The 22884-nt window shown below is 43.3% G+C and overlaps 1 protein-coding gene across 6 annotated transcripts in view; it reads left to right on the top strand.

Annotated features, from left to right (window-relative positions):
• Positions 1-22884, top strand: part of TRPM3 (transient receptor potential cation channel subfamily M member 3) — a 1089849-nt gene that overhangs the window by 902013 nt on the left and 164952 nt on the right. For 3 of the 6 annotated variants that reach the window (XM_077249054.1, XM_077249056.1, XM_077249059.1), the window contains exons 16-18: positions 13129-13357; positions 17872-18039; positions 18647-18727. In XM_077249054.1, coding sequence (XP_077105169.1) covers positions 13129-13357; positions 17872-18039; positions 18647-18727 — 478 coding nt within the window. The remainder of the gene's footprint in view (positions 1-13128; positions 13358-17871; positions 18040-18646; positions 18728-22884) is intronic. The other 3 variants (XM_077249055.1, XM_077249058.1, XM_077249060.1) reach the window with 1 other exon arrangement.

A 22884-nucleotide genomic window follows, 5' to 3' on the forward strand; every position in this document is an offset into this window, starting at 1 on the left:
GACCTCAGATCGGTAATAGGAGTTGACAGGGAGACACTGAGCACATGCTGCTCAGTGTTTCTGCTGGATGACAGGCTGTGTGGTTTTATAAAGCAACCATGCAGCCTGCCATCTAGACACAGCAGAGCTAGACCTGTCATGGGACAAATGGATTAGCAGCATCTCTGCGGAAAGGTGAGAAATATTGTTGTTTTTTATTTTTTTTTACTCTTTTGCAGATGAAGACAAAAAGGGCATCAGTGGAATGGGCAAGGTCATAAGTATGGTTTAATTAAGATTTATTAAAGGAGTCTTTGTCATTCTTTCAATTCAAGGACTTTATACTGGGTGTCTGTGTTTTCATATAATGTGACTATGGGGTTAGTAATGGGGGCGTCTTATTGATGTCTCTCCATTACTAACCTCGGGGCTTGATGTCACCTGACAATACAAAGGTGTCATCAATCCCAACTATCACCCCACTTGCCACCACTCCAGGGCAAGTGGGAAGAGTGAGGCTAAGTGACAGAATGTGCTTTTTCTGGGGTGGCTGAGAGCTGATGTTTTTGGCCTGGGGGAAGGCAGTATGCATGGCATCTTCCTATGCTCTTAATATCAGCCCCAGCTGTCTGCATAGCCTTTGCTGGTTAATAATTATAGGGGCACTTTTTTTAGGGTCTCCCATTTTAATATCCAGTAAAGGCTAAGTATACAGTTGTAAGCTGATATTAACAGCCTGGGAAGCTCCATGGGTGTTACCCCCTTCCCAGGCTATAAACATCTTCCCCCAGCAGTCGGCTTTTACTCTGCTGGTTGCGAAAATTGTGCAGCAGCCCATTTGGGACAGGTACCTGTATGGTAGGCAGCTTGAGCCGTTCTTTCTGGTGTCTCTGCACGGTGACTCCAGGCTCCAGAATGCTGCTGTACCACAGGCTTAATTTGGGCAATATATGAGTAGTTCTGTGCCCTCCGGTTCTGCTATGGGGTTTGCAGCTCCCCACAGCCTCGGGCTCCTGGTACCCGGTCTCCCACAGGAGGCCCACTCGCAGCCTCCCTTAGCCCTAAATCTCTCCTCTGCTTCTTTCCTGTCTCTACTCGATGTCTGCTCTCTTGGCTCTCTGTACCAACGCCTCCCAGCCATCACTTGGGCCTTCCGCGCACCGAGCGCCGCCTCCACTTCCTTCATTAACGTCCCCTGCACCTGCACTGTAAGTTCCCATCATGTGATGGGAGTCGATGGGCAGCGCAAACTGCACATGCCCGAAAAAAAACTTACAGCACAGGCACCAGGGACGTTAATGAAGGAAGTGGAGGTGGCGCACGGAGGGCCTGAGTGATGACTGGGAGGCATTTGTGTCCGGGGGGAAAAGACATGTCCCCCGGACAAACTACAGGTATGAGGGGCAAATTGTAAAAACGAATAGTTGAGCGTTGGCAGGGACCCCAACAAAAAGAGCCACCTTGACAGAATGCAGCATTAGTGCTGCACAAGGTGGCCGGTGGGGGGGGGGGGTGACAGGTTCCCTCTAAATTTTTTTTTTTTTTAATCCTTTTAAATTTTGCCTTAAATACAAGGCTTTAAAGTTCTCTTCAATTTTTTATGTTTTTGTCAGTACTTAAAGTGGAGTAAAAGTGTGACACCATTGTATCAGCAGCAATCTTGAAGTCTGAGATGCTTCCAGGGGTCTTCCCCATCCTGTTCTCCTTCCATTCAGCACTTTTCCCATCCATTTCAATATTTTCACTGCCCCCCCAGACCTCCTTCTAGTGTCTGGCACAAAAAAGGTTAAAATTTCCCATTGACTCCCATTATACTCGTTACTCGAAATGAGCATACGAGCATTAGGAATTGCTTGATTCGAGTAACGAGCACCAGAGCTCCAGATGGAGCCTCGTGTGGTAATGTGTAGGGATGGAGCCTCGTGTGGTAATGTGGGGGGGCGGGATTATGTGTGGTAATGTGGTGGGCAGGATTATCTGTGGTAATGTGGGGGGGCGGGATTATGTGTGGTGATGTGGTGGGGGGGCGGGATTATGTGTGGTAATGGGGTGGGGGGCAGGATTATGTGTGGTGATGTGGTGGGGGGCGGAATTATGTGTGGTAATGGGGTGAGGGGCGAGATTATGTGTGGTGATGTGTTGGGGGTGGGATTATGTGTGGTGATGTGATGGGGAGCAGGATAATGTGTGGTGGTGGTGGGGCGGGATTGTGTGTGGTAATGTGGTGGGGGCGGGATTGTGTGTGGTAATGTGGTGGGGGGCGGGATTATGTGTTGTAATGTGGTGGGGGGTAAGATTATCTGTGGTAATGTGGTGGGGGGCGGGATTATGTGTGGTGACGTGGTGGAGGGGCGGGATTATGGGTGGTTATGTGGTGGGGGGGCGGGATTATGTGTGGTGATGTGGTTGGGGGTGGGATTATGTGTGGTGATGTGGTGGGGGGTGGGATTATGTGTGGTGATGTGGTGGGGGGTGGGATTATGTGTGTGGGGGGTGTTATGTGTGGTGATGTGGTGGGGGGTGGGATTATGTGTGGTGGGAGGGTGGGATTATGTGTGGTGATGTGGGGGGCGGGATTATGTGTGGTGATGTGTTGGTGGGCGGGATTATGTGTGGTGATGTGGGGGGCAGGATTATGTGTGGTAATGTGTTGAGGGGGCGGGATTGTGTGTGGTGATGTGGGGCGGGGTTATGTGTGGTAATGTGGTTGGGGGGTGGGATTATGTGTGGTGATGTGTTGAGGGGGCAGGATTATGTGTGGTGATGTGGTGGGGGGTGGGATTATGTGTGTGGGGGTGTTATTATGTGTGGTGATGTGGTGGGGGCGGGATTATGTTTGGTGGGAGGGTGGGATTATGTGTGGTGATGTGGGGGGCAGGATTATGTGTGGTGATGTGGGGGGCGGGATTATGTGTGGTGATGTGTTGGTGGGCGGGATTATGTGTGGTGATGTGGTGGGGGCGGGATTATGTGTGGTGATGTGGTGGGGGGCGGGATTATGTGTGGTAATGGGGTGGGGGGCGTGATTATGTGTGGTAATGGGGTGCGGGGGTGGGATTATGTTGAGGGGGCGGGATTATGTGTGGTAATGTGGTGGTGGGGCGGGATTATGTGTGGTAATGTGGTTGGGGGTGGGATTATGTGTGGTAATGTGGTGGAGGGGCGGGATTATCTGTGGTAATGTGGTGGGGGGCGGGATTATGTGTGGTAATGTGGTGGGGGGGCGGGATTTTCTGTGGTAATGTGGTGGGGGGCGGGATTATATGTAGTAATGTGGTGGGGGGCGGGATTATGTGTGGTGATGTGGTGGGGCGGGATTATGTGTGGTGATGTGGTGGGGGTGGGATTATGTGTGGTAATGAGGTGGGGGGGTGGGATTATGTGTGGTGATGTGTTGGGGGGCGGGATTATGTGTGGTGATGTGGGGGGGCGGGATTATGTGTGGTAATGTGGTGGGGGAGGCGGGATTATGTGTGGTGATGTGGTGGGGGGCGGGATTATGTGTGGTGATGTGTTGGGGGGCGGGATTATGTGTGGTGATGTGGGGGGGCGGGATTATGTGTGGTAATGTGGTGGGGGAGGCGGGATTATGTGTGGTGATGTGGTGGGGGGCGGGATTATGTGTGGTGATGTGTTGGGGGGTGGGATTATGTGTGGTGATGTGGGGGTGTGGGATTATGTGTGGTGATGTGGTGGGGGCGGGATTATGTGTGGTAATGAGGTGGGGGGTGGGATTATGTGTGGTGATGTGTTGCGGGGGTGGGGTTATGTGTGGTGATGTGGGGGGTGGGATTATGTGTGGTGATGTGGTGGGGGGGCGGGATAATGTGTGGTGGAGGGGGGGCGGGATGGGATTGTGTGTGGTAATGTGGTGGGGGGCGGGATTGTGTGTGGTAATGTGGGGGCAGGATTGTGTGTGGTAATTTGATGGGGGCGGGATTGTGTGATAATGGGGTGGGGGGCAGGATTAAGTGTGGTGATGTGTTGGGGGCCGGGATTATGTGTGGTGATGTGGTGGGGGGGCGGGATTATGTGTGGTGATGTGGTGGGGGGGCGGGATTATGTGTGGTGATGTGGTGGGGGGCGGGATTGTGTGTGGTAATGTGGCGGGGGGCGGGATTGTGTGTAGTAATGTGGTGGGGGCGGAGCTAATGTGCTGTGGGCGGGATTAGCGAGTATTCACGATGCTTCTTATATATTTAGATGAGCCAACCGATTCGAGCCAAATTGAATGTTTGTTGAATTGTGGAAAATTCACCTGTTCCAGAGAATATGAGCAATTTAAGATTTATTTCCTCACAAATCACTAAAATAACACCTGCTGCTATTTTACACATTGCAGAAGATTGCATTAGCCTGATAAGGCTTCCCCATAATACCTTGCCGTTATCACATTACATGATATAACGTAGTCAATCAGAAGGGACTAGCCATACCCTGGATAAAAACTGAGATAGAAAATGCAACAGGTATGAGAGGATGTCTGTCAGCAATAGAGATATGATGGAGGACACGATTCAGAGATATAATTGAAGAATAGTCCAGGCTCAAATAGACTTAGGACTACCACTCTCCTGATGGAGATAAAGCAACATCACTTTGTGATTTAAGAAAAGTAAGCTGGCCAACAATATGAGCAGAGCTCAAGCTGTCCACTTACGTCTCCTCTCTCTCATCTATCTAGTAGCCAGGCTGCATTTTCAAATCTTACCTGGTAAGTGCAATCATCATACACAACTACCACTTGTCAACCTCCAACTACTTTTCCTTCTCTGTCGCACCGTTAGATACTCATCACTGATCGTATGATGACTCAATTCCTACCTCATCAAGTTGTTGGTGGTGCAGTTGCCATTGTGCCACTTTGTGGACTCCACTACCTTTCAGAGAAATGATGGTGTACCCAGCTGCCATTTTTTTCCGCACAAAGTGATACCTCTCATGTGCCAGAGAATGTGGGCGTTTCTCTCGATTTGGCATTGAGTTTGAAAGTGCACTATATTGTAGACATGGAGAAGCAACTATGCATAGGAATAGTATATGTCTTTCACAGCCCATTGGGTGAATATTTTGAGGGTTGTGATCAGGGCCGGGCTGGCCATCGGGCACTTCTGGCAAAGGCCCGAAGGGCCGCTGCGAGTAGTGGGCCGCTGCATTCTCCCCCCCCCTCTCCCCGCCAGTGCCGCCGCCTCCGCATTCAACTATATAGTTCAATGCAATGATGGAGGAGAGAGCGTCTGCTGACACTCCCTCTCCCATCATTCCCCGCTCTGCCTCTGACGCTGCGGGTGCGTGATGACGTCATATCATTGCGCACCTGCTGTGTCCCGGGCAGACTGCAGCCACCGAGACAGGAGCAGGGAGCAGCGCGGGCAAGAGGAAAGGTGAGGAGAGTGGGGTTTTTTTTGTTTGTTTGTTTTTTAACTGGACTGTGGGGCCATTATCGGGAGGGGGAAGGGGGAGAGATGAGATGTGGGCTGTGCTGTATATACCACTGTGTGGGCTGTGCTGTATATACCACTGTGTGGGTTGTGCTGTGTATACCACTGTGTGGGCTGTGCTATATATACCACTGTGTGGGTTGTGCTGTATATACCACTGTGTGGGCTGTGCTGTATACTACTGTGTGGGCTGTGCTGTATATACCACTGTGTGGGCTGTGCTGTATATACCACTGTGTGGGCTGTGCTGTATATACCACTGTGTGGGCTGTGCTGTATATACCTCTGTGTGGGCTGTGCTGTATATACCACTGTGTGGGCTGTGCTGTATATACCACTGTGTGGTCTGTGCTGTATATACTACTGTGTGGGTTGTGCTGTATATACTACTGTGTGGGCTGTGCTGTATACTACTGTGTGGGCTGTGCTGTATATACTACTGTGTGGGCTGTGCTGTATACTACTATGCGGGCTGTGCTGTATACTACTATGCGCACTGTGCTGTATACTACTACGCGGGCTGTGCTATATTATGCAGGCTGTGCTATATACTATGCAAGTTGTGCTATATACTATGCGGGCTTTGATATATACTATGGGGGGTATATTATATTCTATGGGGAGGCCGTGTTATATACTATGTGGCTGTGTTATATACTATTGTGGGTTTATATTATATTCTATGGGGGAGGCTGTGTTATATACTATGGGGTGGTATATTATATTCTATGGGGGAGGCTGTCTTATATACTATGGGGGGCTGCATTATATTCTATGGGGGCTATATTATATATTGTGGGGAGGTGGGCTGTATTATATTCTATGGGGGGCTGTATTAGATTTTATGAGGGATGATTGCATCATACTCTTTGATGGGGCTGCATTATATTCTATGGGGAGGTGGGCTGTATTCTAGTCTATTCGGGGCTACATTATATTCTATGGGGGGCTGTATTATATTTATATTCTATGAGGGGTGATTGCATCATACTCTATGGGGGGGCTGCACTATATTCTATGGGGGGTTCCATTATACTCTGGGGTGGCTGCATTATACTCTGAGGTGGCTGTATTATACTCTGTAGGGTGGTGGCTGCATTATACTGTATGTGGGCTGCATTATACTGTATCGAGGACTATGGGGAATATGTTATACTATATGAAGAACTATGGGGTGCATTATACTGTGGGAAGTGAATTGTACTACATGGATGACTATGGCAGTGCATTATACTATATGGAGCACTATGAGGAGTGTATTATGCTCTATGGAGGACTGAGCAGTGTATTTTAATATATGGAGGACTATAGGGAGTGAATTATACTATATGGAGGACTGTGGTGCACATTATAATATATGGAGGACTATGGGGTGTATTTTACTAAACAAGTAAAATGCTGCATATTCAGATTGTTTTTGCAGGAACAAAAATCCTTGTTCTCAGCAGCACATCACCGGTGTAAACTGTAGATGTGCTGCTGATAACATGATACTGTATGGTGATCTGTTAGTGATCTATTAGTGATCGTTCTGTCCCATCATTCTTTCTCAGACGGTGGAAAGAGGCCGGGAAACAAGTGTTGGACAACTTCAGTATTGTTGATCAAACTCATTTAGCTGCCTGAACTCAGCGCTTGTAAATACAGCAGAAATGCTTTTGTGTGATGTGCAATATGTTAGCATTTGGGGCCCCATTTTAAACTTTGCCTAGGGCCCCACTTTGCCTAAAACCGGCCCTGCCTACAAGTGTACAAAGATATTATACAGTCACCATGTGACAAGTGGGCCTGTGTGACTTCAAATGCCAGGGCTGAATTTTAGTCCCAGTCCGGCCCTGGTTGTGATGACCCACCACAACCAGGAAACCTGGTGAAGCCTCCTTGGTTATCTGCTAACTCTGGTTCCACCACCTCATCCACATTCTTGTCAATAAACAACACCCTATCTATAATAGCAACGGGGCACAGTGTTGCATCCACTCCATTTTTCATTCTTGTAAGGTTAAGCACTGCCAAACTCTTACAACTTGTGAGCAAAATGGGGGAAAAACTTCCAAAAGAGAGTCAACATTTGTGCATTGTCAGGAAAAGCTGTATTATCTGCTTGACAAAGCTTTTGCAGAGCAGACGCCTCTCGACTGCACATCTGACTAGAAGACCACTCTCTGCTCCCCACAGAGGTAAAGCTCACTGGCCTGTGCCAGCGCTAAGGCTACAACAACTGGTTAAGGCAGCAGCAGTAACAGCAGTTACGGTATATATGTCATGATGATGGACCAAATGTTTTATCTGTCGCTGCGCCAACGTGATGCACATAAGCAAAAAGACATTCACTGTCTCACCTGGCAGTTTCAGTGGTACTTGGCTATGTCCTTTCTCCATCAGATACCTGAGCCTTGACCCCATGGAATTCTGAGCTAGAGGATTGGGACAATGGAACAGTGGTAAAAAATATCCCAGTTTGCCATAGTCATACTGTCTTGTCCAGCCTCCAGTGTACTGTCAGAGAAGGTATTAAATATGGTAAGTAATTTTGTCATTACCAAAAGCACCAGCTTGCCTTCCATAAGTGAGGAAAACCTTACATTTCTCAATATGAATCAAGCATATAAGACTTTTCTACACTGTTCTACTGCCACCACTGTCAAAATCCACTGCCAGGCATCTGTCCATCATGTTAGATTTTTGCTGTGCTACTGGCACTATACAGCTGAACATCCCCATAACTATCCCTTCATATTCTATATGGTGTGGCATCTGATGCAGCCACTGCCCCTTCATATAGATAGCCACACACATCCTACCCATCCAATGTCTTCTATAGCTGTAAAGTTCTGCTGCTGTCAAGGCTGCCTGTGATGGCCCTACACAGCTGGACATCTCCATGTCAGTCCCATCATATTCTATACTGTGCAGGCGCTGCTACTGCCACTGACATTAGCCAGCCACACCCGTCTCCTGCTGGTCCAATGTATTTTATAGCCATACACATAGCCAATGCTGGTAAATCTATCCTGTACAGAGTAAATGAACCTAAAACAGCTTCCAAAAAAAAAGGGATATTTTATGACAGCTTGTAAAGTCATTGCTTCTTCATTTACCAAGCAGCAAACCTGTGGCAGATCCAAAATTACAGATAATTTTTGGATTAGTTCTAAAATAAAAGTCATTGATTTTTACCAACAGCAAACCTGTTAATAATTATAGGAAAAATCTACCTTTTTGGCCAGGATCAGATGAGCGTATTTCACAATCAGTATATAGACCGCAATGATTTCATTTTTACATTTTCTATCGAGATCTTCATCAGATACTTTTTCTGAAACTGACTTTTAAATATTTTAAACGCCTTCTAATTTTGTCTTATTTTACATAGCATCGAGCTACATAACCATAATAATGTTTAACTGCTTGTGAACCACCAAATGCGGTAATATAAATGTCAGATCGGTCCACATATAACTTTGTAATGATGTAGGAGGGTAAGTAGTTCTAATAAGACTGTAAAGCTGCAGAAGTGGGGCTCCATCAGAGACAGTCGGCTTACAGGACATACTGCTCTACTATGACGTTGTGGAATAAGCAGCTGTATGGACATCTTGCAGTTGCAAGAGCAAAGAAACTGTTGTCATAGACCTCCACACTCAACCACATAGGGGGCACACTGCTCTTCAATTCTATTTTAGAACATCATGGCAGAGTAAGCATGCTTCCTACAGAGGTGGTTATTTACTATCTCTGTCTTCCCCTAATTGCTGTATACATAGCACTCAAGTGTCTTCCCCCAGTCCCATGTGATAGCCGAGTCCCAGCAGGGAGCAGGAACAGTTAAGTGACATCATTTTAATACTATATAATAATTATCCCATAGATATCCCTTTTCTCGCCCTGCCCCCATAAAACATGTGTCCCATACATAGAAATTATTTCTACAGAAAGGGGAACACAATTAAAAAAGTATTTTAGTGGTACATTGTGGTCTTAAAAAATATTTTAAAAAGTTGAAAACATACACTTTTTTTATATTTCTCCCTCATATCAGCAAATAAAAAAATTAAAAATTACAACAATTGCATATAGAGAAAACAGTGCCTTTGAACAAGCCAGCAGTGATTAGGAAAACTAATGTGTAGGCTGGGAGCCAGTGATTTTGCAACTAAGGATCTGAAAGGGATGGGAATGGAAGCGAGCAACTAACTGGTGTAGAGAAATCAGTGGGCTGACAGGGATCTCATGAGTTAACTCCTCAGCCTGGAATGACCCACACTGGAATAGGCCTTTGGTGGTCGATCTCCTTGGCAATAAACTGTACACTATATAAGACTAAAACTCTAACAACATATAGAAAAAGCAAGTAAATTGCAAACGTGATTATTTTTATGCTAACTAAAGCAATTAAGTAACATGAGTATAACCCTTTGAGGAATTAACAATTACTGAGGATCGTTCTTCAACCCACACAAACTGTATAAATGGTCATTGTGTACATTATTACAGGGAAATTGTGGCCCTCACTTGTTGCTGTGGAAGAGAAAGTATAACTTCTGACTAAAAATATATGATCATGGTCACAATGTGCTGTCCCCTACTGCAGGTTGATGGATTTACTCAATGAATTGTATTTTGTAAATATGAAGCAGTAGACTGCAATGAATATAGGGCACATGATGCTGCACATTTTACACGGGGAGATATTTTTCAGGGACTACACTTTATATATTTGTTGGGGCACATGTGGCTGGTTCTGTATTTGGGAGGGTTGTAGTTCTCATTGTATATGGGGCATGATGTTATTGATACTATATATGTATATATACTTTACATTCTACAGCTCTGGCAAAAATTAAAAGACCACTGCACAGTTTTATAAAAATCAGCTTCTCTATATGTCTGACACATTCCATTCCAGTGTCATTTTCGAAGGAAAATATAAAAAGTATAAAAACACTGATGTGGTGTTCACAATCCTTTTGCAATAGGACAAGTTGGATGGCAAAACAAGTGCTAGTAATATCCCAAAAGTAATAGGAATGAAAAAATTACTTTTAACCATACCAAAGGAGTTGAAAAGAAAAGTCTTGAGTGAGGAAAAGAAGGGCTCAGTTCTGGCTTTACTAGCAGAAGGACACATTGAGCGTCATGATGCCTCCATCCTTAAAAAATTTCTAAGAAGTCAGTCCATTACAATAAGGTCAAGCAGCAGACATTGAGGACAACGAAGCTACAGACTGGCAGAGGGCGAAAACGACTCTCCACTGACCGCGATGACCATCCTCTTATTCAAATGTCACTCAGCAACCTCAGGATGACATCAAGTGACCTACAAAAGGAATGGCAAATGGCAGCTGGGATGAAGTGCACGTAAAGAACAGTTCCTAACAGGCTCCTAGAGGCAGGACTCAAGTCATGTAAAGTTAGAAAAAAGCCTTTCATCAATGAGAAATAAAGCAGAGCCAGGCTGAAGTTTGCCAAAGACCATAAAGATTGGACCATAGAGGATTGGAGTAAGGTAATCTTCTCTGATGAGTCTAGTTTTCTGCATTGCCCAACACCTGGTCGTCTAATGGTTAGACGGAGACCTGGAGAGGCGTACAAGCCTCAGTGTCTTGCAGCCACTGTGAAATTTAGTGGAGGATATGTGATGATCTGGGGATGCTTCAGCAAGGCTCGATTTGGGCAGGTTGTTCTTTGTGAAGGACGTATAAATCAAGTCACATACAAGGTTATCCTGGAAAAACAGTTGATTCCTTCTGCTCAGCAATGTTCACCAACTCTGAGGACTGGTTTTTACCAGCAGGACAATGCGCCATGCCACACAGCTAGGTCAATCAAGATGTGGATGAAGAACCACCACATCAAATCCCTGTCATGGCCAGCCCAATCTCCAGACCTGAACCCCATTGAAAACCTCTGGAATGTAATCAAGAGGAAGATGGATAGTCACAAGAAATCAAACAAAGAAGAACTGCTTACATTTTTGTACCAGGAGTGGCATAAGGTCACCCAAAAGCAGTGTGAAAGACTGGTGGAAAGCATGCCAAGACGCATGAAAGCTGTGACTAAAAATCATGGTTATTCCATAAAATATTGATTTCTGAACTTTTCCTGAGTTAAAACATTAGTATTGTTGTTTCTAAATGATTATGAACTTGTTTTCTTTTTGCATTCTTTGAGGTCTGCAAGCAATGCATTTTTTTGTTATTTTGACCATTTCTCATTTTCAGGAAATAAATAAATTTATTGCTTGGAAATTCGGAGACATGTTGTCAGTAGTTTATAGAATAAAAGAACAATTTACATTTTACTCAAAAATATACCTATAAAGAGAAAAATCAGACAAACTGAACATTTTGCAGTGGTCTCTTAGTTTTTGCCAAAGCTGTATATCTAGCTCTCTTAGGCCCAATTCATCAAAGCTTTTTTGGCTGTGCTAAAATGTTGCGACTTTTGGTGTTCTCATGCCATTTTCGCCAGCTCCAACAAAGTGGGAGTGTGACAACCCTCTATGTCAAATGGGCATTGATGTTTCTTATGCCACGAATCGTACTCCAGCCTGTATCTAATGTAAGATTTGTGGCGAGGTGCACGCGCAGGCGCACGCCACTCGTCAGACACTCCTGATTCATTAAGAGCCGTGCACGTCTGAATGAATCAGGAGCCTCTGACTCCAGCAGGGAAGCCAGTCTAGATGAATCTGATAGACACACATGAGTCCACATAGGCCGCCAATGTTCTCGACAGCATAGGCCCTGTTTAGACAGGCAGATATGCTGTCAAAACTGACCATCTTTTAGGCAAATGAAAAAGTACTCTGCCCCTTCGCCTGAGTTGTGACTGTTCCCATAAATCTGTTTTTTACCATAATGGATAGTGATGGCACATGCCAGAGAAGCTGCACATGATATACTGAACAATGTGGGGACCCAATATGGTTTGAGATGCCCCATATCGTGTTGGGTCGACCATAACTAACACCTTTGAATGTTTACACTATATTATACATATGTTGATAGTAACACTTCTATTATTCCATCTAGTATTTGGGTTGACAGTAGTGATTAGCGAACGTGCTCGGATAAGGTGTTACCCGAGTATCGTGGGAGCTTGGATATTATGTCCGAGTCCCCCGGCTGCATGATTGGCGGCTATTAGACAGACACAGCACATGTAAGGATTGCCTAACAAACAGCCAATCCCCACATGTGTTACGGCTCTCTAATAGCCGCGAATCTTGCAGCCGGGGGACTCAGACATAATATCCGAGCTCCCAGAATACTCGAATAACACCCGAGCATGCTCAGATAACACTTTATCTTGGCACGATCGCTCATCACTAGTTGACAGTGGTCTTCATGTTTTTCTATGACTGCAGTCTTCATTACTGGCTAATCAGACTATTCGTCTTTGGGAAGTAGTATTTCTCAATTATATAGGCTATCTTTGCCTTCTATTACACTTTGTTTGAGGATCTGAAATATTTATGAGAAGTTCATAAATATTCAAGGGGCAAATACTTTCATGGCATTGTATGTCTTCAGCTACATTAATATTTATTATATTTACTGTTTTGGCTATACGCTAATCCTGGCCGGATTTATTCTCTTGTTCCTTCTTCTAATATGTTTTCTTTGGACCCTGTACATCTCGCTCTGTACAAAAGGCCGGATGTGATTAGCTGTAATTAGTAAAGGAGACCATTGTGTTTCAGGGAGTTTGGGCAGCTGGCGGTGGAGTTATTGGACCAGTCATACAAGCAGGACGAGCAGCTGGCGATGAAACTGCTGACCTACGAGCTGAAGAATTGGAGCAACGCCACGTGCCTGCAGCTTGCAGTGGCAGCCAAGCATCGGGACTTCATTGCACACACATGCAGCCAAATGCTTCTCACAGACATGTGGATGGGCAGACTCCGGATGCGAAAGAATTCTGGTCTTAAGGTTAGATTCCTTATGTAACTTTAAAAACATTCATTTACTTGACAGATCTCATACAGTAAAGTTATGCCTTTTTAGGACATGGAAAGGTAGAAAATCAAATATCTGTACATGTATTCCCCATAAGGAAACAATTCTAGATTTGTCTTAGTACTTGGTATTTGGTAGTCTCTATGTGTTATTACACAAAGTTGTATAACTATTAAAGGGGTTGGTTATTATTCTGACAAGCCCTTCGGAATCTTTATGTTTCCCCCCAGTAAAATAATGACACACTTATACTCACCTCTGTTGCTGGTGCCATTCTAGCAGTGTCTGCACGGGCTTTCCCAGGGCTTGCGTGACATTGTTATGTCATGCAATCTCTGCTGCCAATAAGCGGTGGCTTTACTCTTCTCTCTGGTCAATTACGTCCATAGAAGCCACCAATGATTGGCCGCAGGGATCACGTGACATAACAGAAGGGGTTGTCCGAGTAGTGGACAACCCCTTTAAGTATACAACTAAATGCAATATAATAAATATAATAGTAGAAATGTACACTTCCCATAGTAAGGTGGTTGTCTAACTTATCACCTATAAGCAGGATAGTAATAAGTGTGTGACTGCCAAGGGTCCCACTATTGGAGCTACCACTGCTCAGGAGAACAGGAGTCTTGTACTGTCCCCTCGGAATCGACCCAAGGCTACTTGTGCCTCATTCATTCTCTATGGGACTGATGGATATAGTCAAATACAGGATAATTTTATTAGTCCTGTAGCGAATGAAATATGTGGTTGTGTACATACAGTGGGTAAAAAAAGTAGTCAGCCACCAGTTATGCAAGTTATCCAATCACAAGATATCCTCATGGAGGAATGGGCCAACATACCACCAACAGTGTGTGCCTACCTTGTGAAGACTTACAGAAAACGTTTGACCTCTGTCATTGCCAACAAAGGATATATAACAAAATACTGAGATGAACTTTTGTTAATGGCCAAATACTTATTTTCCACTATAATTTGCAAAATAAATCTTGCAAATCAGACAAGGTGATTTTCTGGATTTGTTTTCTCATTTTGACTCTCATAGTTGTGGTCTGCCTATGATGTCAATTACAAGCCTCTCATCTTTTTAAGTGGGAGAACTTGCACAATTGGTGGCTGACTAAATACTTTTTTTCCCCACTGTATGCAACAGCCACTCTATTCATGATGAGGGCACAGGCCCCGGTTCTACTAATCATTGGAGGCCCCGCAAGTCATCCCTTATACTGTGGATAGATGATACATCATAATTATGGGAACTACCCCTTTGATTTTATCATCTCAGTGGTACTTGGAGTTCTGCTTTTCCTCTTTCTGGAAAGGCATTATGGATAAAGCAGTGTCTACAGCATACCAGAAAGACAACCAAAGTGGTAGAAGAGTGATTCAGATAATAAGGATGGTCTTTCTAAACATCGCAAAAGTAAAGAAGCAAGTAAAGGTAACTAGTGGTGAGAAAGATCTTAGAGATGACAGCTGCCTGATCATGAGTAGAAGAGCAGCAGTAATAAATAATTGATGAAACATAGTGAAACCTATCCAATAGACCGCCTCTTTGAGAAGCCCACCCAATTTAACCAAACTGGATTTCTTGTGACCAATTGTATTTTCATCATATACATCTCATATGAAGGGACCGCCCCTCCAGAAGGCCATTTTACTGTAATCTTTTGTGGTCGCCTTCAGCAGAATTTGTCACCAGGTTTTTGCTAAACTATCTGAGAGCAGCATGATGTAGAGGCAGAGATCCTGATTCCAGTGATGTGCCATTTACTGGGCTGCTTGATGCAGTTTTGATAAAATTACTGTTTTCTCTGCTGCAGATCTACCAGCTCTCTGAACCCGGAACTCTTTATTACACCATCCACACCACTGATTGGCAGGTTTCTGTGTAAACTGTGCATAGGCAGAAAACTGCGAATTAGTGGTGGGTTTGGGGTTATACAGCGCTCATGAATATGGTGGACTTCATGGCAGCTGGATTTCTAGTCCTTTAGTGATAATCTCCTGCTCATAAAACAGTAATTTTCTTTACGCGGCAGCAAGCAGCCCAGTAACTGATATATCACTGGAATCAGGGTCTCTGTCTCTACATTATGTTACTCTCGGATTAGGTGGTAAAAGCCTGGCGATAGATTCCCTAAAAGAGTTCTTTGTTTTGCCTCTAAGGCTGGTTTCACACTTGCGTTTTTGTCTGCATGCGTTTTTTTAAAAAAACGCATGTGTGAAAAACGCATGTAAACGCGGTAAAACGCATGCGTTTTTTAGACGCATGCGTTTTTATAGAAAAACACAAGAAAACACAAGAAAAAACAAGAAAACCCTACCCCTACCCCTAACCCTAACCCTAAACGTGACTGAAATACGTGGCACTGAAATACGTGCAACTGAAATACGTGGTACTTAAATACGTGGCACTCAAATACGTGGCACGTGGCACTTAAATACGTGGCATGTGGCACTTAAATATGTGCCACGTGGCACTTAAATACGTGGCACGTGGCACTTAAATACGTGGCATGTGGCACTTAAATACGTGGCACATGGCACTTAAATACGTGGCACGTGGCACTTAAATATGTGCCACGTGGCACTTAAATACGTGGCACGTGGCACTTAAATACGTGGCACTTAAATACGTGGCACGTGGCACGTGGCACTTTAATACGTGGCACGTGGCACTTAAATATGTGGCACGTGGCACTTAAATACGTGGCACGTGGCATACGTGGCACTGAAATACGTGATACGTGGCACTTAAATACGTGGCAATATGACTGTCAGAAAATGTTCATTAAACGGTTAGGGGTGAGGTTAGGGGTAGAGTTAGGGTTAGGGTTTGGATCCCTTTATCACCTTGATGGTGGTGGGTGGCTTTTCAGTGTGTTTTCTGGTTTTTTTTCTATAAAAACGCATGCGTTTTTAGCGCAAACAAACGCATGTGCTTAAAAACGCATGCGTTTACATAGACAGCAATGCATTTTTTTGCAGCGAAAAAACGCATGCGTTTTTTCGCGGCAAAAAAACGCGCAAGAAAATACTGCAGGTAGCATTTTTGAAAATGAACGCATGCAGACAAAAAACGCATGCGTTTGAAAACGCGACCAAACGCATGTGCAAAAAAACGCATGCGTTTTCAATGTTAAATATAGGAAAAAAACGCATGCGTTTTTTGTGCAAAAAACGCTGCAGACAAAAACGCAAGTGTGAAACCAGCCTTACTGTGATAGAATTAATCATTCTTCTTTTGTCTTACTACTCCATGTATCCATTCCTGAGCTGCCTTGCTCTACAGTGATAAATGACAAACACTAACAAAGCTATTGCTGTTCTTGTCAGTTACTACATTGTACACAATTACACAATTTTCCATCTTTCCTTATTGGCTCATTAGCTGAATATTTAAATTTATGAACCAGTTACAGTTCTGTTGTTTTCTTATGCGGCATCGAGGCAGTTGGCTATCCTCTGGCATCATGGCCCAAGTGTGGAAATCACTGCACTACCTGGATTTATATCCCTGCTTAAAGGGGTTGTCTGGTCTAGTATTACAAGTCTGTTGTCACTCTGTTTGACTGCAGACTTGTGAATCCTCCCCTTTAATCATAAAGAAAACTGCAGATAAATGAAATTCTCATCTTTTTAATTTCTATCTTTGTAATATTATTGCTCAACAAAGTTAGCTACTTAATACCATAAAGGGGATGTCTACTTTATATTTATCTTAACGAATGTGTTGAGGACATGATTTTGTGTCAATTACTTAAAGGGGTTGTCCACTTTTGTGGGAAAAAAAACATTCTTACTTAAATGAAGGTATTTGGGGCTAAAAATCATTTTTGCTATTGGGTTTCATTAAACATTTTGCACCATTTGCCTCATATAACCACTGTACTATGCTGATTGTTGCTGAATGGGGTAACGGAATTGGCCACATTATCATTATTTTACCAGATGTGTGAGGACATGATTTTGACACACTTACTATTACACAGGCATGACAGGTTCTCCTCCTGCTCCTGTTAGTGCTGCTTTCCTCACAGACTGCACAGCTCTCCAGTCCATAGAATGGATGCTGATGGATCAGCACTCAGCAGGCGAACAAGTGTCTATCAGCCTCCTCCAATAGAAAAGCATTAGAGATGAGTGCACCCAATGTTCGGGTCCCCATTGAATTCTGGGATGAAGTTCAAGTTGGTGTCCAGTTCTGATACCCGAACCAAACTTTGAACTAAAGTTCGAATGAACCCAACGAACCTGAACTTCCAGGAGTCCGCTCATCAATAAAAAGCAGTTTTCTCATGTGCGGTTTTCTTTTGGAGGATCCTGGTGGACAGGTCTGATCATATATTAATAAGTGATGCAAGATCTTGCCCCCAACACAAGATAAACTGGCCACCTCCTTTAACATGAAAGGTTTACTACTGCAGAAACTTGTTCAATGTCTCTTTTCTTATTATTTTCCTTTTTCATTCTTCCTCATATAGGTGATTTTAGGAATTCTACTACCTCCTTCAATTCTTAGTCTAGAGTTTAAAAACAAAGATGAGATGCCATACATGTCCCAGGCCAATGAAATAGATCTTCAGGAGAAAGAAGTGGAAGAGCCAGACAAGACGGTGAAAGACAAAGAAGATGATGACATGGAGCTGACGGTATGAAAACGCCATTAAAAGCAAGCACAATTTTAGAGTTCATCTTCTCTAGACATTTAATAGAATGATATTCAAGATAAAGTTTGCTACTTACTTATTCTACCATTTTACCTCCATGTCCCATCCCATTCACACTTACCCATCCTGCTCAGTCCTTCACTTCTCTCCGTAAATTTGCTGGAGTCTACTGAAACCCTTTTCAAAGCCAATTGTCTTGTATGCTTCTAATGATGGATCCTTTACTGTCTGTGTCTTGAACCTATTCCCCTTCATGCATCGAAATTGCGTTTTATAACATTCAAGAAATTTGAACACGGAATTATATATTTTGTACATTTTTTACAACTGAATAATTTACCAGGAGAAATGGTTTGTAAATGTTCTACTATTTCCCGACCACCAATTTTTAATACATTTTGTATGCTTTTCCGATGGTCGATCATACCCCTGGTCAAGGTTTTACGTAACCCATTTGTTCAACATTTCCTCTAGGGAAAACTACATTTTTATGTAAGTCAAGGTGTTTATATTATTTCAAGATCTACAGGAAGGATATTAAGTATCACTTGAAGGGACGGGCAGTTTAAAACACACCTTTTTTATGCAGGGAGTGGTGAGGGTGTGGAATCGCCCACCTGAGGAAACAATTCAAGGAAGAATGGTGGACTTCAAGCCAAAATTAGATGCTGTAAGTACTTAGAACACAAGAGGGTGAGCAGGATGGATAATTGCCTTAATTCCTTGTATCATTCCTTCACTCCTGTCCTCAGTGTTCTGGTGATATTAATCAATTCATTACATCCTTATCGTTTCCATTCTTCAACATATGAGAACTAGGTTATATTATTACTTTTGCAAAATAGATTGTGATATTTTATAGAAAGCTTGATCAGAACATCAGCATATACCAAAATATTAGCAGGTGTCACATAAATGAAACCCTGGCATTTGTAAATGTCTGTTGAAAATTACCTTCCTGTGAATGAACACATAATATGAGTTCTGTAGGATAATTACATAACTTCATACACTAAATAAAACTTAAAGGGGAGTTCTCAAGTTATTAGATTACTTTAATTAGTTAGACAACATTGAAATAAGCAAGTTTGCAATTGACTTGCTTTTTTCTATCTGCTGTCATTCTGATGCAATGAGAGCTTTTATCTTTAAGAGTGCACAGCTGTTTCCCATGGAGCCCCACCATTAGTGTCTGCCCAGACCCTGGCTGAGTGTCTGCAGTAGTTACATTCCAAGAGAGCAATTTACTCGAAAAACATACCAGCCACCTATCTCCAGCCTATAGATTTCTGTACAGCAGTTACCTGCTTATATCCCTCCCTCTCCCTCTTAGCTTCTGACAAGCTGATATTATAAATCTTGCAAATAGAGATGGACGTACCCCTGGATGTTGGGGTCCACCGGATTTGGCTGAACAGTTAAAAAAGTTTGGATGTTTTATCAATCATGCCCTTTACCAGCCTGAGAATTCCAGCCTCCAGCTGTCTGCTTTAGCAAGGCTGGTTGTCAAAAATAGGGGACCCCAAATCATGTTTTAAAATTATCTAAATAATTAAAGAAAACAGCATGGGGACACCTTATTCTTCATAACCAACCTTGCCAATGCTGACAGCTGAGGGTTGCAGCCCCCCAGCTGTCAGTTTTGCCTGGCCTGTTTTTTTTGAGAATTAATGATTATAAGATGCCAGCTGATGAATACTCCCTTCAGCCGCCTGCTCTCACTGTTATTAGTGGCAGCAGGTGTAGGCTGATAGGAGCAGTAGTCTCATCAACCGACGCCAGTGACCGGAGGTAAACTTTTTACCTCTGATCACAGATGTGGGCTCTCGCCATCATTTGACAGCGCGGGAACCACAGCTGTCTGACTGGCGGTAATGATTTTACTGCCAATCAGAAGCAGTGTTTGCGGTGCTGTCATGCACATGACAGCGCAACAAAAACTCGGTGTCCGGCAGGCCAAATCCAAACAGTAACACGGACTTCCTGGTGAAGTCCGAGTTCGGTGTCCATGCCCAAACAGTAGGTGTTCGGTACGGACGCCAAACTTTACTGTTCGGCTTCGCGCATCTCCATCTACAGCACTAGCTTCTTCTAATCACAGCTCTCACTGTCCTTAGCTCTGTGCTTGTTCAAATGCCTTGCTATTCCTATGTGCAACATAAATAAAGTGATAGCAGTGTACATTCCAGAACAAATCACTGAGAGCTGAATGTGTTACAGCAGAACTTATGCTTAGCTTTATACTAATACTAATACTACAGCTCTGCCTACTCTGCCAGAAACTAAGAAGTAAAGAGAAGCATAGCTCTGAGCTCCAGAGACAAATTGAGAATATCCCTTTAATGGTGACCACAATACCCGCACATTAAAAAGTTGTCTTCCAATGTCCATATAGTACTACACTGTGTGCAGAATTATTATCAAGTTGTATTTTAGAGGATTATTTTTGTTAGTGATCAACAACTATGTTCTCAATCAACCCAAAAGACTCATAAATATCTAAGCTTAATATTTTTGAAAGTTGGAGTGGGGTTTTTTAGATTTGGATATCTTAGGAGGATATCTGTTTGTGCAGGTAACTACTGTATTACTGTGCAGAATTATCAGGCAACTTAATAAAAACCAAATATATTCCCATCTCACTTATTTTCACCAGGTAAACCAATATAACTGCACAAAATTTAGAAATAAACATTTCTGACATGAAAAAACAAATCCCCCAAAAATTAGTGACCAATATAGCCACCTTTCTTTATGATGACACTCAACAGCCTCCATCCATAGATTCTGTCAGTTGCTTGATCTGTTTACGATCAACATCGCATGCAGCAGCCACCACAGCCTCCCAGACACTGTTCCGAGAGGTGTACTGTTTTCCCTCCCTGTAGATCTCACATTTTATGAGTGACCACAGGTTCTCTATGGGGTTCAGATCAGGTGAACAAGGGGGGCCAGGCCATTATTTTTTCTTCTTTGAGACCTTTACTGGCCAGCCACGCTGTGGAGTAGTTGGAGGCATGTGATGGAGCATTGTCCTGCATGAAAATCATGTTTTTCTTGAACGATACCGATTCTTCCTGTACCACTGCTTGAAGAAGTTGTCTTCCAGAAACTGGCATTAGGTCTGGGAGTTGAGCTTCACTCCATCCTCAACCCGAAAAGGTCAAACAATTTCATCTGACAAGCCTATAACCTGCAGTAACCACCGATCGACCAAACCGCTGCATGACCAGCTCTACCCTTGCCTACTGTATTCTCACCCATCCCTTGTAGATTGTGAGCCTTCGCGGGCAGGGTCCTCTCTCCTCCTGTACCAGTTGTGACTTGTATTGTTTCAGATTATTGTACTTGTTTTTATTATGTATATACCTCCTTACATGTAAAGCGCCATGGAATAAATGGCGCTATAACAATAAATAATAATAATAATCTTTGATGATACCAGCCCATACCAGTACCCCACCTCCACCTTGTTGGCGTCTGAGTCGGAGTGCAGCTCTCTGCCCTTTACTGATCCAGCCTCTGGCCCATCAATCTGGCCCATCAAGTGTTCCAGAGAAATCTCACAAAGTTTTCAGAATTATTTAGTACAGTAGGAAAGGTATGCAAGAAAACATCACATTGGAATGAAAACCCTATGCACCACTGTTCTATAAGACGTATATATCTGGTCCACACACACAAAAAAGATGTCCATAAAACCTTATAAAAGTCAGTCTTTAGATATTTCTTGGCCCAGTCTTGACATTTTATCTTATTTTTCTTGTTCAAAGGTGGTCGTTTTTCAGCCTTCCTTACCTTGGCCATGTCCCTGAGTATCGCACACCTTGTGCTTTTTGTTACTCCAGTAACGTTGCAGCTCTGAAATATGGCAAAACTGGTGGCAAATGGCATCTTGGCAGCTTCACGCTTGATTTTCCTCAATTCATGGGCAGTTATTTTGCGCCTTTTTTGCCCAACATGCTTCTTGCGACCCTGTTGCCTATTTGCCATGAAACGCTTGATTGTTCTGTGATCACGCTTCAAAAGTTTGGTAGTTTCAAGACTGCTGCATCCCTCTGCAAAACTTCTCACAATTTTGGACTTTTCAGAGCTCGTCAAATCTCTCTTCTGACCCATTTTGCCAAAGGAAAGAAAGTTGCCAAATAATTAAGCACACCTTATATAGGGTTTTGATGTCATTAGTAGTGTTGAGCGATACTTTCCGATATCGGAAAGTATCGGTATCGGAAAGTATCGGCCGATACCGTCAAAATATCGGATCTAATCCGATACCGATACCCGATCCCAATGCAAGTCAATGGGACGAAAATATCGGAATTAAAATAAACCCTTTATAAACCTGTAGGTTCATTCTACATGAAGGAAAACAACTAAGAATAATGTAGGATGTATTGGGGGACGTGGCGGAGACATTAAAGGCACAGAGGTTTAGCCCAATGTAATAGAATAGCAGGTTGTTTTTTTTTTTTATGACGTTCGGCGGTAGAAAGATTTAGACTATGTTAATTTTTTTTTATTTTGTCAGATATTGATGTTTCACTACTTCCACGCCCTTCACCTTCTTTTTTACTTCTCCCACACTTTCTTCTTCATTATCCTCATCATCAGCTTCTTTGACATCAACTTCTTCACCTTATTCATCTTCTTCTTCATCTTCTACCTATTATTTTTTTTCTTACATTGTTCATATTCTTTTTATTTTACTATTATCTTCATCATATTCTACTTCTTCATCATATTCTTATTTGTGACAGGCATTCCCGTAGTTGTTATCTATAAAAGTTTGAAGATTACACCTTCCGTTCTGCCTGTCACAAAAGAGTT

This window comes from Ranitomeya variabilis, chromosome 1 (assembly GCF_051348905.1).
Source record: "Ranitomeya variabilis isolate aRanVar5 chromosome 1, aRanVar5.hap1, whole genome shotgun sequence".
NCBI lineage: Eukaryota > Metazoa > Chordata > Amphibia > Anura > Dendrobatidae > Ranitomeya > Ranitomeya variabilis.